This window comes from Corvus moneduloides, chromosome 29, assembly GCF_009650955.1.
Source record: "Corvus moneduloides isolate bCorMon1 chromosome 29, bCorMon1.pri, whole genome shotgun sequence".
Classification (NCBI taxonomy): domain Eukaryota; kingdom Metazoa; phylum Chordata; class Aves; order Passeriformes; family Corvidae; genus Corvus; species Corvus moneduloides.
Genome location: NC_045504.1, coordinates 2,898,771 through 2,913,116, shown reverse-complemented (window position 1 = coordinate 2,913,116; position 14,346 = coordinate 2,898,771). Strand labels below are relative to the sequence as shown.

Sequence of the window (14,346 nt, the reverse complement as noted above, 5' to 3'; positions counted from 1 at the left end):
GGAAAAGCGAAGCCAGGGCACAGCAGGGGTGAAACCACTGGAGTTTAATGGAGTCAATTCCTACAGAATAAAGAATTCCTGAGAGCCTCCAGCGCCCGCGGCTTTCCATGGAGCAATTCCCCGAATCCCGGGGGGACACATTCCCAAAATTCCAGGGATGCAGCCCCGAAATTCCAGGGACACATTCCCAAAATTCCATCCCCTCCCTCCCTCCAACCCAAATCCAGCTCAAGGCACTGAAATGCTGGAAAACCGAAGGGTCCAAAGCCATTTTTCCATAGGTTTTTTTGGGAATTTTTTTCCCCTCTAAAACTCGTAGAAACTTTAATTTCTTCTCTATTTTCCAACAGAATTTACACCCGGCCCGGGGGATTTGGGAATGGCCGATTCTACCTGATTTTTCCCAGTTTTTTTTTCCACCCTTTTCCCATCCATTCACCCGCAGGGAAAAGGGGAGAGAGGATTCCCCAAATTCCTGCTTGGAAAAAGTAAAAAAAATGGGGGAAAAAAGCCAAAAACGAAAGAAATCAAACCCAAAGCAGCTCCTCCATCCAGAAAAACGCAAAAACACGGGAAAAAAACCTTGGAAAACCGAACCAAATCCCGAAATGAGCACAGCAGTTGTTGGAATTTGTGGATTTTAGTGTATCATACAACTGTACAGGGAAAGGGAGAAGTTATTCACAGGGAATTCCAGGAATTCCAGGAGGGACGAGTCCGAAGGGGCTTTTCCAGAGGGTTTTTTTGGAGATTTGAAGCAGGAAAGGTCCCTGGTCCCGAGGGAGAGGAGCAGCTGGAAAAGGCCCGGAAAAGGCCCCAAACCTCTCCCTCAGTCTGGGATTTGGGAGCGGCTTTCCCGCTTTTCCTTCAGGAAAAGGGTCCTGCCTGGGATTTGGGGGATCCCTTCCCAATCCTGGCTTTTCTGGGATCGTTACTCCTTTGCCAAAGGAAAAAATCTCCTTTTTTCCTCCTTTTTTGCTCCTCTTTTCCAGCTTTTTTCCTGCTCTTTTCCTCCTCCTGCTCCCTCGGGAATGTCCGGCCGCGTGTCCGAGTTTCCTGCCCAGGGACCTCCAGAAATTCCAGGAGTTTGGAATCGGCTTCTTCCCAACAAAACTCACCAGAAACATTCCCAAACGGGAAAAGAATTCCAGGAAAAACAAAGAAAAGCCAACAAAAAAGGTGGATTTTGCTGGAAAAGCTTCCCTGGTCCCGTCCGGCTCCGGGAATTCCTGGGAAGCACCCGGCGGGTCCCAGAACAGCGACAGGGAATCCCAAATCCCCCCAAAATCCAACATTCCCGGGGGAATTCCGGCCGGATTTGGGATCCTCCCAGCCTGGACCCCAATCCCAGCAGGGTCTGGGACCATCCCAGTCCCAATCCCAATCCCAATCCCATCTTTCCCTCGGACACCGGGAAGGGCTCGGGGAGGTTTTATGTACACGGCGCCAATTCCCGGCTCGGAGCAGATTCCCAGGGCTGATCCCGGAATTCTGGGAATGCTGAAGTTCCCGGAAACGCTCCGCTGTCTGCGGGGCCGATCCTGGAATTCCGGGAACGCGGAGATTCCTGGGAGCGCTCGGTTCTCCTCGGCGCTCTGCTGGGCGCGGATGAAGGCCACCCCGGAGTTCTGGGAATGCCGAGATTCCCACGCTCGGGGCTGGTTCTGGGGGGATCCAGGGAATCTGGGAACACCGCAATTCCTGGGAACACTCAGCTGTCCTCGGGGCCGATCCCGGAATTCCAGGAATTCCAGGATTCCCGGGAATCTCAGTTCTCCTCGCTCTGCCGGGCGCGGCTGAAGGCCATCCCGTGGGTCCGGAAGTGCCAGGATTCCCAGGAACGCTCAGTTCTCCTCGGGGCCGATCCCGGAATTCCAGGATTCCCGGGAATCTCAGTTCTCCTCGCTCTGCCGGGCGCGGATGAAGGCCATCCCGTGGGTCCGGAAATGCGTCTTGAGGCTGAGCTGGCTCTCGAAGCCTCTCCCGCAAACTTTGCATTCCAACTTTCCCTCGGATCCGTCCGCGCCGGCTCCGGAATTCCCGTTCCCGCCGCCTTGGGAAGCGCTTCCCGAATCCTCGGGATCGGCCGCTCCCTTCTTCTTTTTGTGGGAGATGAAGCGGTGGCGGTTGAGGGAAATCTGGGACGTGAAGCAGAGGCCGCATTCCCGGCACTGCTGGGAATTCCCGTCCGTGCGGTGCTGCGGGATGTGGGCTTGGAATTCCGCCCGGCTTCCCGCCAGGAATCCGCACTTGCGGCAGCGGAACGGGGCCTTCCCGCCGCCTTTGGGGTTCTTGGAAGGGGGGGTGGTGCTGTCGGGCTCCTCGCTGCACGAGTCGTCCGAGGAGAGCTTCCGCTTGCGGCCGGACCCCTGGGAGAAGGGGAAAGCTGGGAATTTCAGGGCTTTGGATTAAGGTTGGGGATGGGAGTTGTGGGTGGAAAACGCCTGGGGAATTGGGGGCGGCTCCCAGCAGGAATTCCGGGATGAGGAGTTTCCAATCCGGCCCCAAACCCCCCAAATTCCCAGGAAATCCCAGGGAATTTGTAGCTGGCAGCGTCTGGAAAAGGGGGGAGTTCTGCCTCTGGGAGTTGGGGTTGGACAACCCCTCAGGAACTGGGGCCGCTCCCAGCAGGAATTCCGGGATGAGACACCCCCAATCCCACCCCAAACCGCCGAAATTCCCGGGAAATCCCGGGAAATGCCGGAGGATCCCACGGCATCCCCACCTGGGCGGGCCCGGAGCCGAGGCGGGCGATGACGACCTCCTGGCTCTTGGCGGGGTCGGTGACTTTGATCCCGTGCCGCACCTGGATGTGCTTCTCCAGGATCAGGCGGCTGCTGAACGTCCTCTTCCCCTCCGTGCAGTACCTGCGGCAAACGGCCAGGGAGCAGCCGGCTCTTCCTGGGAATTCTGCCTCTGGAACCCCCAACCCCAACCCGGCCCATCCCGGCTGGTATCAAACCCTGCAATCCTTCCCAGTCCCTCCCAATTCCCAGAGATCCAATCAGGGGCACGGCAGGAAGGGATGAGCCACCCTCCAAGTCCTGCTTTTCCCAGGAATTCTGCCTCTGGAATCCCCAACCCCAACCAGGCATCGACAAAGCCCCCGAAATCCTCCCCAAACCCCTCCCAACTCCCAGATATCCCAACCCCCACCCCCTGCAGCTTCATCCCCCCACTTTTTTCCCCAAGCCCCGCCAACTCCCTGTTTTCCAGCCCCGAAATCCCGGGAAAGCGCCGGTACCTGCAGGGATAGACGCGTTTGATGCCCTCGTGGTTGACCCGGACGTGCCTGCGGAGGCTCGGGGCGGAGCAGAAGGAGCGCTCGCACAGGTGGCACGGGAATTTCTTCACGGACTGCCGGGAAAAATCCGTGTCCGGGATCCGGGAGGGATCCACGAGGATCCAGGAGGATCCAAGAGCTGCGATTCCCGCTCCAGCTCAAGGTGGGAATTCGGTTCTCCCTCAAATCCCCGCTCCCGCCTGGGAGTCATCCAGGCGGGAATCATCCCAAGAATCTCAATCCTGATGGATTTTCTCCCGGGAATGCCAGGAAATTCCCATTCCCATTCCCAAATCCTCACCTTCCCGTGCTCCTTCTTCATGTGGGACACGTACTCGTCGCGCTCGGGGAACCAGGAGTGGCAGACGCCGCACGTCCACCCGCTGCCCTTGGATTTATTCCCAGATTTCCGCTGGAATCGGCTCCGTTTGGTTTTCCGCAGCTCCGGGGAGCTCGGGGGCTCGTCCTCCTCCGTGGAGGACGAGGATTCCTCGGAGATCTTGGACACCGGAGTCTCCAGAGGCTCCGGCTTCGGCGTCAGCAGTGCCGGGGATTTCTTGGAAGTGTCTTCCTTGGATTTCTGGGGCTGGTGGGTGTTCTGGGAAGGGAAAATGCGGGATTTGGGGGTGGGAATTTTGCTGGAGGAGGGAATTCTGTCCGGCTGTGGGTCAGCAGGGAACGGGAGGGATCAGCCCGACCAAGGGCAGGGACATTCCCGCTGTTCCGGGTGGCTCCAGGGATGGGGAATCCATGGGATAACCTGGGCCAGGATCTGGGATTTATCCCGAAAATCCCCTCTGAGCCAGCGCGGGGAGCCCCGGGAGGGTTCGGGGTGGAACAGCCTCAAACCCCACCCAGCCCTGGCCGGGGCTCCCATTTCCCTGCACTCCCCACCCGGGGACACTCCCAGGGCGGAAATTCCATCATTCCCGGCTGGAATTCCATCATTCCCGGCCGGAATCCCGGCTGACCTTGAGGTGCTCGAGCATGGTGCGCTTCTGGGCGAAGAGCAGCGGGCACTGCGGGCAGCGGAAGACGCTGACGCGCTGCGGCAGCAGGTGCTGGTCGAAGTGCGACGAGAGCAGCGGCTTGTGCGTGAACACCGTGTCACACATGGCGCACTTGTAGATCATCCTGGGAAACAGAAACGCCGGGATTCGGCACGGGAAGGGGGAGAAGGGATGGGAAAGGGATGGGAAAAGAGAGGGGAGGGAAGGGGGGAAGAGGGAGGGGAAAAAGAGGGGGGAAGAAAGAGGGAAAAGGGAGGGGAAAAGTAGGGAAGAGGGAGAGAAAAGGAAGGGGGAAGGGAAAACATAGAAGGAAAAAGGGAAGGAAAAGGAGAGGAAGGGAAGGAAAAAAAGAGAGAAAAAATGGAAAAAACGGAGAAAAAAGGGAGGGGAAAGGGAGAGAGGAAATGAGGGAAAAGGAGGGAAAGGGAAGGTGGGGATTGAGCTCATCCCACGCACGGAGGAGGCCCTGCCCACCACGGAATGTCTGAGGCTGCATTCCCAGCTCTCCCAATCCTGGAATCGCTCAGGCTGGAAAAGCCCTCTGGGATCAGCACTCCCACCAGCATTCCCAAGCACCACATTCCCAGATTTTCCAGCCAGCTCCACCACCACCACCAACACCCCCCACGCTTGCCACGTCAAAGCATTCCCAAAAATCCCATCGCAGCCTCTCTGGGATGAGCCTGAGGCCGTTCCCTCGGATCCTGGGAGCGATCCATGGGAATTCCTTCCCCGGGAATACTCACTTGGACTGCTGGTTGCTGAAGCCCGGGTGCTGCGTGTAGACGTGGGCGTGGGCGCTCGGGGCGGACTTGAAAGCCATGGGGCAGATGGGGCATTTATGGAAAACCTCGCAGTGGGAACTCTGGATGTGGGATTTGATGGAATTGACGCCGCCGAACACCACGGAGCAGCTGGGACACCTGGGGAATTCCAGCAGGGATCAGGATCCAAATCAGTGTTGGATTCTTGGAAAATTCCTATCAGGGACCAGGATCCCAGCAAGTTCTGGGAAAATTCCAACACCGGGATCCAAACAAACTCTGGACTCTGGGAAAATTCCCAGCAGAAAAACCAGGATCCCAAAAAGGTCTGGGAAAATTCCAGTAGGGATCAGGATCCCACTCCGTTCCTGTTTAGGCTGGAAAAGCTCTCTAGGATCACCAAATCCAACCATTCCCCCAGCACTCCCAAGGCCACATCCAGGGGTTTCCCTTTACAATCCCGGAATCCGGGAATCGTTTGGGCTGGAAAAGCCCTCTGGGATCATTCCCACAGCACTCCCAAGGCCACACCCATGGGACGCTTCCGTGGCCAACGTATCCATTTCCGAACCTTTCCACGAACAACGCCTCCAGCAGCGCCTCCCCCGCAATTCCCGGCGCTCCCGGCATTCCCGGCGCTCCGTACCTGTATCCCACCCTGCGGGAGAAGTGCAGGCAGGAGTCCTTGAGGTGCGCCTCGAAGTTGGCCAGCAGGAAGTTGCCGCCGCACTCGGGGCACACGTGGGGCGGGCGGCTGCGGTGCATGCGCTGGTGCGCGCCGAAGCTGCAGCGGTTGGGCAGGATCATGGGGCACGCCGAGCACACCTGCAAAACCGGGATTCGCCCACGGAACGCCGGGAGCGCCGGCCCCGAGCGGCCCAGCGGCGCCTCAGGGGGGTCTGGGCTCCGTCCCGCTGATCCCGGCGGGATAACGCGGCTCGGGATGCGCTCGGTCCCTCTTGGACGCGGCCCTGGATCGGCCCAGGAAGCCGCAGCTCCTCCGTGGAAAACTCTCAGGGAAGGCGGGTGGTGGATGGAGGGAGGGATGGGATGGGTTGGATGGTGTGGAGCTGGGATGGGGTGGGATGGGATGGGATGGGATGGAGCTGGGATGGGGTGGGATGGGATGGGATGGGATGGGGTGGGATGGGGTGGGATGGGGTGGGATAGGGTGGGGTGGGATGGGGTGGAGCTGGGGTGGAGCTGGGATGGAGCTGGGATGGAGCTGGGATGGAGCTGGGATGGGGTGGGATGGAGCTGGGATGGGGTGGGATGGGGTGGGATGGGGTGGGATGGATCCACGGATGGATGGATGCTCTCACTGCTCTCCCATCCTCTCCCAGCCCCTTCCCACCATCTCCCACCTTCTCCCAGCACCTCCCCGTTCTCCCAGCCCGTTCCCAGCCCTGCCCCGTGCCCTCACCGTGCTGCTGCTGCTGGTGGCCACTCCGACCTGCTGGAAATGCGCCGCCAGCCCGGCCTTGTCCTTGCACTGCTCCTTGCACTCGAGGCACCGGAAGCAGCTGTAGCTGCTCTGCTCCGAGCCCAGCGGCAGCACCGGCAGCTCCTGGGCGCCGTTCCCGGCGTCCTGCGCCACCTTTCCCGCCGGGAACGCCAGCGACACCAGGGGGGTGATGTCGGGCTGGCCGATCATCTGCTCCAGGGCGATGGGCCGCATGACCAGGTGCGAGCACTGCATGACCAGCCCCTTGTCCTTGTGCTCGCGGGCGTGCAGCAGCAGGCTGCACTTGTTGAAGAACACCAGGCGCTTGGCGCAGTGGTTGCAGGTGACCTCGATGCGCATGCTGCGCCGGTCGTAGTGCCGCGCCAGGCTCTTCTCCAGCGCGAAGGCGTCGCCGCACTCCAGGCAGCGGTAGCCGAAGGGCGGCAGCGCCAGGCTGGCCTCGGCCGGGGGGCTCAGGTTGGGTTTGTAGGTGGGCAGCAGGTTCTTGCTGTTGAGGATTTTGTTGAAGGCCTCCACCAGGCTGGACTGCGAGCGGGAGATGACGGTGCCGGCCACGCTCGGCGCCGCTTTGGGCAGCGCCGCGCCGCCGTTGGCCTTGGCGCTCTGGGCGGCCGCGCTCCCGTTGCTCCGGCCGTCCCCCTTGGGAAGGGGCTGCGGCACCAAGTTCAGGATGTTCTTGGCCACGGATTTTCCGGGTTTTCCCGGGAGAACCACGGATTTCTGCTGGGCCACGCTGGCGGCGATGAGCATGGCGCTGCTGGCGCTCTGGATGGTGGCCACGGGCAGCACCGTCCCCTTCAGCTTCGCGCCGTTCCCCAGCTGCACGCTGACGATCTTCGGCCCTTCCGCCGTTTTCAAAGGGCTGGGAAGCTCCGTCTTGTCCTTGGCTGCCTCCGCGGCGATCCCGCCGGGACACTCCAGGCTTTCCTGGGAATTCTGCTTGGTGGAGGCCGGCTCCGAGTCCGAGGACACCCTGGTGACCGTCCTGGTGATGCTGCCGCAGGAGGTTTTGATGGTCTTGATGCGGACTTTGAGCGGCCGCGAGGAATTGGAGGACGGGGAATTGGTGCTCTCCTCCTCCTCCTCCTCCTCCTCCTCCTCCTCCTCCTCCTCCTCGCCGCTGGAAACGCTCGGGGGGCTTCCCATGGACCTGTCCAGCATTTCCTGCTCCTCCTTCAAGGAGAGGCTCTCCAGCTGTTTGGGAGAACTGGGGATGTGGATCCCCGGGGAGGAGAAGGATTCCCGAGGGCTCCCCGGGGAGTGTTTGAGCTCGGCCGCGTTCCCGGCGCTCCCGTCCAGCGCCGGATCCGATCCCGGCCACGCGGCCACGGGAGAATCCTCCGCGGAATAGCGGACGGTGACGGATTTCAGGTGCTCCAGGGGGCTGTCCCCGAGGCTCACGGCCAATCCCTTGGGACTGGAGCTCCGCGGCGTCGCCTCTTCCGAGTCCGATTCCTCCTTTTTGATGCAGGGAATGGGATGGGCTCCGTCGGCGGCTGCTCCCGCCCGGAACGGCGGCGGAAAAGCCGGATCCAAGCTCTCTGCGGCTTCTCCCAAGGGCTCCTTGCAGTCCAAGGACGGGGTGGGGGACGGGGCCAGCGAGGGCACAGCCAGGGATTTCTCCTTGGCTTTGCATTCCCGGGACCTGTCGATCAAATTGGCGCCGTCCTCGTTGGGATCGGGGCTGAAATGGGAGAACAAATCCAAAGCTTTGGCGTTCTTCTCCTTCCCCCAGCACTCCCCGTTGGACGCCGCCTCCACCCCGCGGGAACTCGGGGATCTGGGAACGTCAGCGGCTCCGAAGCCGTTCTGGAGGAGCCTCGGGGCCATCCCGTGTCCATCCTTGCCGCGGGATTCCAGGTTTTCCAGCTGCTCCGGGCACACGGTGTTCTTGACGATGACGCTGACGGCCGAGATGTCGGGGTGGGGCAGGACGTGCTCCGGGGCGGCGGCTCCCGGCTCCCCCGGGAGGGCTTTGCCGTGGGGCTCGGGCTCCTCGTGGTGCGAGTGGATGGCCTCGTTGGCGTCGATGTCGGGGATGTCGAAGGCGGCCAGGAGGTCGTCGAAATCCGGGGTTTTCATGTCCCCCATGGCTGGCAGCGGGGGGGGGCTGGGGGGGAACGGGAAAGGAGCTCTGGGAATTCGGGGCTTCCCCTCCCTCGGAACCCCAGCAAATCCTCAAGTTCCTCAGCCTCTTCCCTTCCATTCCCATCCCATTCCCACCCCTTCCCATCCTAATCCTATTCTCATTCCATCCCATCCCATCCCATCCCATTCCATCCCATCCCATCCCATTCCATCCCATCCCATTCCCATTCCATTTTATTTCTATCCCATTCCATTCGTTTCCCGTTTCCCTTCCCCATTCTATTCCCATTCCCAAAATCCCCTCTTTTAGGGAAGATTCTGGAAACGGGGATTTTGGGATTTGAGGTGAGGACAAGGAGAATCCAGAGGCTTTGGAAAAACAACCCCTGGGAAGAGGAAATTCCACTTTTCCCGGTTTTTCCACCCAAATCCAGGTGTTTCCCACCAGTCCCATGGAACTGGATCCGGCCCCAATCCCAAATTTGTGGACAGAGATCCCGGATCCATCGGGATCAGGGAACGTCTCCTGGGTTGTTTTGATGGAGTCCATCCCGTGGGATGAGAGGCCTGGGATATCCGGGATGTGGAAAAAAGGGATGGAAAACCAGGAACTGCAGCTCCTGTCAAACCCTGCCCCTGGGGCAGGCGAGAATTCCCGACCTTTTCCCTGTCCCAGCACAAACCAGGATCAGGATCCCCCTCGGAGCTGCTCCCGGGGGGGTTTTGCTCCCTTTTTCCGCCGGATCCGGGCTCAGGAATGGGAAAACTCCGGAGGTTTTCCCGCCGGGAGCTTAAGCCGGAGCTTAGTCTGGGTTTATTTTTAACTCCCCGGAGGTCAGGCCAAGGGGATCCGCTCGGGATCTGCTCGGGATCCACGGGATCATCGGGAATCAGCGGCTCCGGGGCCACATTCCAGAGCCCCCCCTGGATCCCGGCTCTGGAATCTCCCCCAAATCCAAAGGGGAAGCAGCTCCAAGGGGAAAAAAAAAAAAAAAGGATTTGTGCTGGGAAAGCAGCAGGGATTTGGTTTGGGAATAAAGGGCTGGAAAAGGGGGAAGGGGAGGGACTGGAGAAGGGAATTCCCGCTGGGAAAAGGAGGAAGATTCCCAGGAGATGTTCTGTGCTCCAAAGCAGTCCCTGCCTGGTTTCCATCAGGATCCCCTTCCCATCCCAAAGATCCCCCTCTTATCCCAAAGATCCCCAGCCCAGCCCAGCCCCGGAGCAGCCGGGAAAGCCTCTGGATCCGGCCCCATCCCGGCTCCGGCCCCATCCCGGCTCAATCCAGGCCCTGTTCCCGACCTGGAGCTGAGCCCGGGATCCGTCACATCCCAGGGACAACAATTCCCTGTTAACCCCCGGAATTCCGGCACTTCCAGCGGGCCTGGAAGCTCCAAGGGTTTGGTTTTTTAGGGAAAAAGCTCCTTTCCAGAGGGGGAGAGGGAAAAGGGGTTTGATCCCATGGTTTTCCAGCTTGGAAAAACGGGAGAAAGGGGAGAGAGCCACGGATCCAACCCCAATTCCAGCCCCAAATCCGAGTTATTTGGGAAGCGATCCCTGCTCCAAAGCTCGTTTTCCCCAGGAAGAACAACGGGATTTAAGGAGCCCAACCGGGGTTCCCAATCCCCTTTTCCTGGGGTTCCCAATCCCCTTTTCCAGGATTTTCCAAGCCCCCTTCCCAAGGGCAACCTCCCAGCCAATCCCCCGGGATGTGAGGGGAAAAGCCGCCGGTTCTGTGGGAAGAATCCCAATCCCAAACTGCTCCGGCCCACCCCACATCCAGAGGCTCCCGGAAAACCCCGAGCAGGTGGAATTCCATCCATTTTCCCTCTGGAATGTGCCTTTTCCTTCCCAAATCCCCTTTTTCCTGCCCTTTTAGCCCATGAAAATCCTCCCCACGGGGTGCCAGGTAGGGAATAATCCTTTGGAAAAGCTGGGAATTGTTCTCCAGGGATTTCTCACTGTCCTGTCCCATTCACATCCAAATCCACGGGAATGTCCAGGATGGATCTGGGATTTCCTCACCCCAATCCCTTCTTCCCATGAATCCCAAAGGTTTGGGATCCCTTCCCAGGGTTTGGGATCCCTTCCTGAGGGGAACAGACAGCTTTTTTGGGAACGAACACATCCAGGCCTGGAAAATCCCAAGGGAGCTGTTTGGGATCAGGAGCAGGGCTTGGAAAACCTTTCCCGGCTCAATTTCCTACGGAAAAGGAAGTGGGAAAAGCAGGAGAGCCACGAGCAGAAAAACAGGGAGGGGCTATCCCAAAAATCCACCGGTGGCAAATCCCGGCTTCCAAACCGATCCCAAACTCCCATCCTGATTCCAAAGCTCCCCATCCCGATCCCAAACTCCCATCCTGATCCCAAAGCTCCCCATCCCGATCCCAAACTCCCATCCCGATCCCAAACTCCCATCCCGATCCCAAGCTCCCCATCCTGATCCCAAAGCCCTGATCCCCATCCTGATCCTAAAGTCCTAATCCCAAACTCCCATCCCGATCCCAAACTCCCCATCCCAATCCCAAACTCCCATCCCGATCCCAAGCTCCCATCCCGATCCCAAAGCCCTGATCCCCATCCTGATCCTGAAGTCCTGATCCCAAATTCCCCGTTCCGATCCCAAGCTCCCATCCCGATCCCAAGCTCCCATCCCGATGCCAGGCTCCCATCCCAACCCCAAATCCCTGATCCCGCCCCCTCCCGGTGCAGCTGCCGCCTCCCGAGGGAGCCGTGGGGGATTAAATTCCCGGCGTTTGCAGGGAATTAATTCCCGGCCATCTGCCGGCCCCGGAGCCGCCGGCACCACCCGGGGCTGGCCCCGATCCCGGGATCCCGACAACTCCAACGGGAAAGGGAATTTTCCAGCCCGGCAGGAGCTGGGAGGGTTTGGGATTCCTGTTTTTCTCGGGATTCCCGCCAGGGCTGCGTGGGTCTGGGCAGGGATTCCATGGAATTCTGGGGTCTTCCCAAAGATTCAGGATGCCAAGGCACCCACCCCGAGCCCAAACTCCCCATCCCAATCCCAAATTCCCCATCCCAAGCCCCTCATCCCAACCCAATCATTCCCAGTTTTCCAGGGGGTTTTCCCAACCCAAAATCCCTTTAGCCAGCCAGGGAATCCCACTGAAATTCCAGGAATAGAAATGGAAAAGCTGCTCCATGGGATCCCAAAAAACCCCAGGCAATTCCCTCCCTCACTCCCAGCGCATCCCGACGGCTTCTATAGGACCTGGATGCCAAAATAAATCCAATTCCTTGGAATTCTCGTTCAGGAAGAGGGATTAGATCTGGAAAATCCCAACTGGGATGGGATAAACCTGGAAATCTGGAATTCCTGGGAATCCCAGGGCATCCCAGGAGATCCTGAGGCACTTCCAGGCCTCTCCAACTGCTCTGGAAGAGCTCAGGGAAAATTCCAGGGGAATTCCAGGGAAGAACAGCTCGATTCCCAAACCTCCCCGCTCCCAAACATTCCCAGGGAATTCCCTGCTATTAAGTTAATTGTGGGCAGGGAATTCCAGCCTCCCAGGGGATCCCGGGATTTTCCAGGGGCAGGGCCCAGGAATGGGGAGGGGAAGAGAAGCTGGGATTGGGAAGGAAAAACCCTGGAGAAACTTCCCTGGGAAAGATCCATTCCCGGGCCTCCTCCTTCTCCTTTCCTCTCCGCCCTTCCCAGGCTTTTTCCTCCCACCAGAACCAGGGAAATCAGAGAATTCCCGAATTCCCAAAACCACTCGGGAGCCTCCCTGGGCATTCCCAGGAGGAATCTCCTGTTAATCCTCCCTATTCCCCGTTTTCCCTTCATTCCCAGGTGTTCGTTTTTCCCTATTCCCAGATTTTCCCTTATCCCCAGTTTCCCCCAGTTTTCTCCCAGCACAAAATCAAGGCGGATTTATCCCCAAACCCAGGATGATTCCCGCTTTTCCCACCTGGAATCCCACCAGGAACCTTCCCAAACATCCCTGGAAATTCAGGAAGTTATTCCAGGCCTGGAAAACTCCACATTTCCCACGTTCTCCCACCGAAAAACCCTTCGGAGTCACGGAATTCCCACACCCCCAAACCCCACTCCGGAACTCCCGGGAACCTCCCCGGGGATCTCCAGGGATCTGGGAAGATCCAAAGGGATCCCAAATCCCTCCCCCCTCCCGGATTCCCACGGCCACTCCTCAAAAAATCTGAAGGAGCGAAGGAAGGAATTTGGGGGGGGGGGGGGGGGGGGGGATTCCCCGTTTTCATCCTCCCCCAAAAAAGCTCAGTCCCAGGAATTCCAGGTGGGAATAACAACCCCCAAACCCCTGGATTCTCCCAGGAGCTCCCAATCCCCCCTCGCTCCCTTTTCCTCCGGGAATTCCCGATGGGAACGGCCGATTCCAAAGGGGGAAACGCCACCGGAGCTTTGGGCTGCCCCCTCCCCAAAAAATCCCACGGGGCAATGACCCTGATCGCCCCAAATCCCGGGATTTCGGATTGGGAAGGGGCGGGGGGTGACCGTGACCCTTCAAAATTCCAGGATGGGGGGGATGACCCCGATCCCACAAAATTCCCGGGATCTGGGGGGCTGTGACCGCCCCCCCCTCCCCCCCCGGGCCCCCCTCAGGCCGCGCTTCCCGCCCAGGCCTCGCCCCCCCTCAGGCCTTGACCCCCTCAGGCCGCTCCCGCCCCTCAGGCCCCGGTACCTGGAGCTGCGCGCGGGGGCCGCTCCCGGCCGCCGTTCCCGGTTCCCGATCGCGGTTCCCGATCCCGATCCCGATCGCGGTTCCCGATCCCGATCCCGATCCCGGTTCCCGATCCCGATCCCGATCCCGGTCCCGCTCGGGCCCCTCGGCGGCGCCGCTTCCCCTCCGCCACTTCCTGCTTGGCCCCCCCGCCCCGCCGGCCGCTCGCGCCGCGCTCTCCCGCCCTCTCCCCGCGTCTCTATTGGCTAACACTCCCGTCACTCATCGAAAAGCACATTCCGATTGGTCTCCTCAGCTGTCACTCAATGATGATCGCGACCATCCGCACTCCCCATTGGCTGAGTGGGGCCCGCCCCACGCCGGGGGTGTTGATTGGGGAACGCGGGTGTCATTCAATCCGAGAGGCCCCGCCCACCCCGGGTGGCGGCGCTTCCTATTGGTTGTTGTTGCACCTCCTGCTGATTGGCTGAGAGCGCTGTCTATCAATTAACCCCCGCCTCACCTCGCTTCTCATTGGCCAAGGCGCGCTGTTTCTCAAGCGCGGGTTCCGGCCGCCATTGGCCTCAGGGAGCGTCCATGGCGGCGTCTCCCAGCTGGGGGGCTCCCATTGGGCGCGGGATTTCTCCCTCAGCACCAAAACCCGCCCACACCGGTCCCGGAATGGCTCCAACCCCCCCCTCCCATTCGCTGCCAGCGCTGTCATTCACAGAGGCATCTGAGGGATGCCTCGCCCACGTCCTCCTGCCGCGCGATGCCATTGGTGGAGAGCGCTGTCACTCAAGGCCGTCCCGTCTCCTCGCGCTCCCATTGGCTGAAGTGCCTAAAAACCCGCCAAGCCAACCCCCGCCGCTCATTGGTGCCCGGATCTGTCACTCATTATCAACCCGGCCCTCCTCCCACTCTCATTGGTCAGCTCAAGGACAACATCCCCTTCTTCCGCACGCTGACTGGTCGGTTCTCCTGTCAATCAACAGCCAAGCCCCGCCTGTCGGTCTGACTGTAAACAGCCCGCGGGGGATGCCGGGAGCTGCTGCAGGGGGCGGGGCACCAGTGACAC

The 14,346-nt window shown here is 60.1% G+C and overlaps 1 protein-coding gene across 2 annotated transcripts; it reads right to left on the bottom strand.

The window, feature by feature from the left end:
- Positions 1 to 24: 24 nt before the first annotated feature.
- Positions 25 to 13,396, bottom strand: ZNF687 (zinc finger protein 687). Of its 2 annotated transcripts, XM_032093530.1 has the most exons (10): positions 13,290 to 13,396; positions 6,481 to 8,631; positions 5,704 to 5,882; positions 5,040 to 5,216; positions 4,255 to 4,417; positions 3,585 to 3,881; positions 3,245 to 3,357; positions 2,726 to 2,867; positions 1,854 to 2,369; positions 25 to 1,720 (listed from the first exon to the last, which is right to left on the bottom strand). In XM_032093530.1, the coding sequence occupies exons 2-9, from the start codon at positions 8,611 to 8,613 to the stop codon at positions 1,893 to 1,895; spliced, it is 3,681 nt and encodes a 1,226-aa protein (XP_031949421.1). In that variant the 5' UTR covers positions 8,614 to 8,631; positions 13,290 to 13,396; the 3' UTR covers positions 25 to 1,720; positions 1,854 to 1,892. The 2 variants fall into 2 exon arrangements, with proteins under 2 accessions (XP_031949421.1, XP_031949420.1); XM_032093529.1 differs by having other exon boundaries at positions 25 to 2,369; positions 6,481 to 8,632.
- Positions 13,397 to 14,346: the final 950 nt, after the last annotated feature.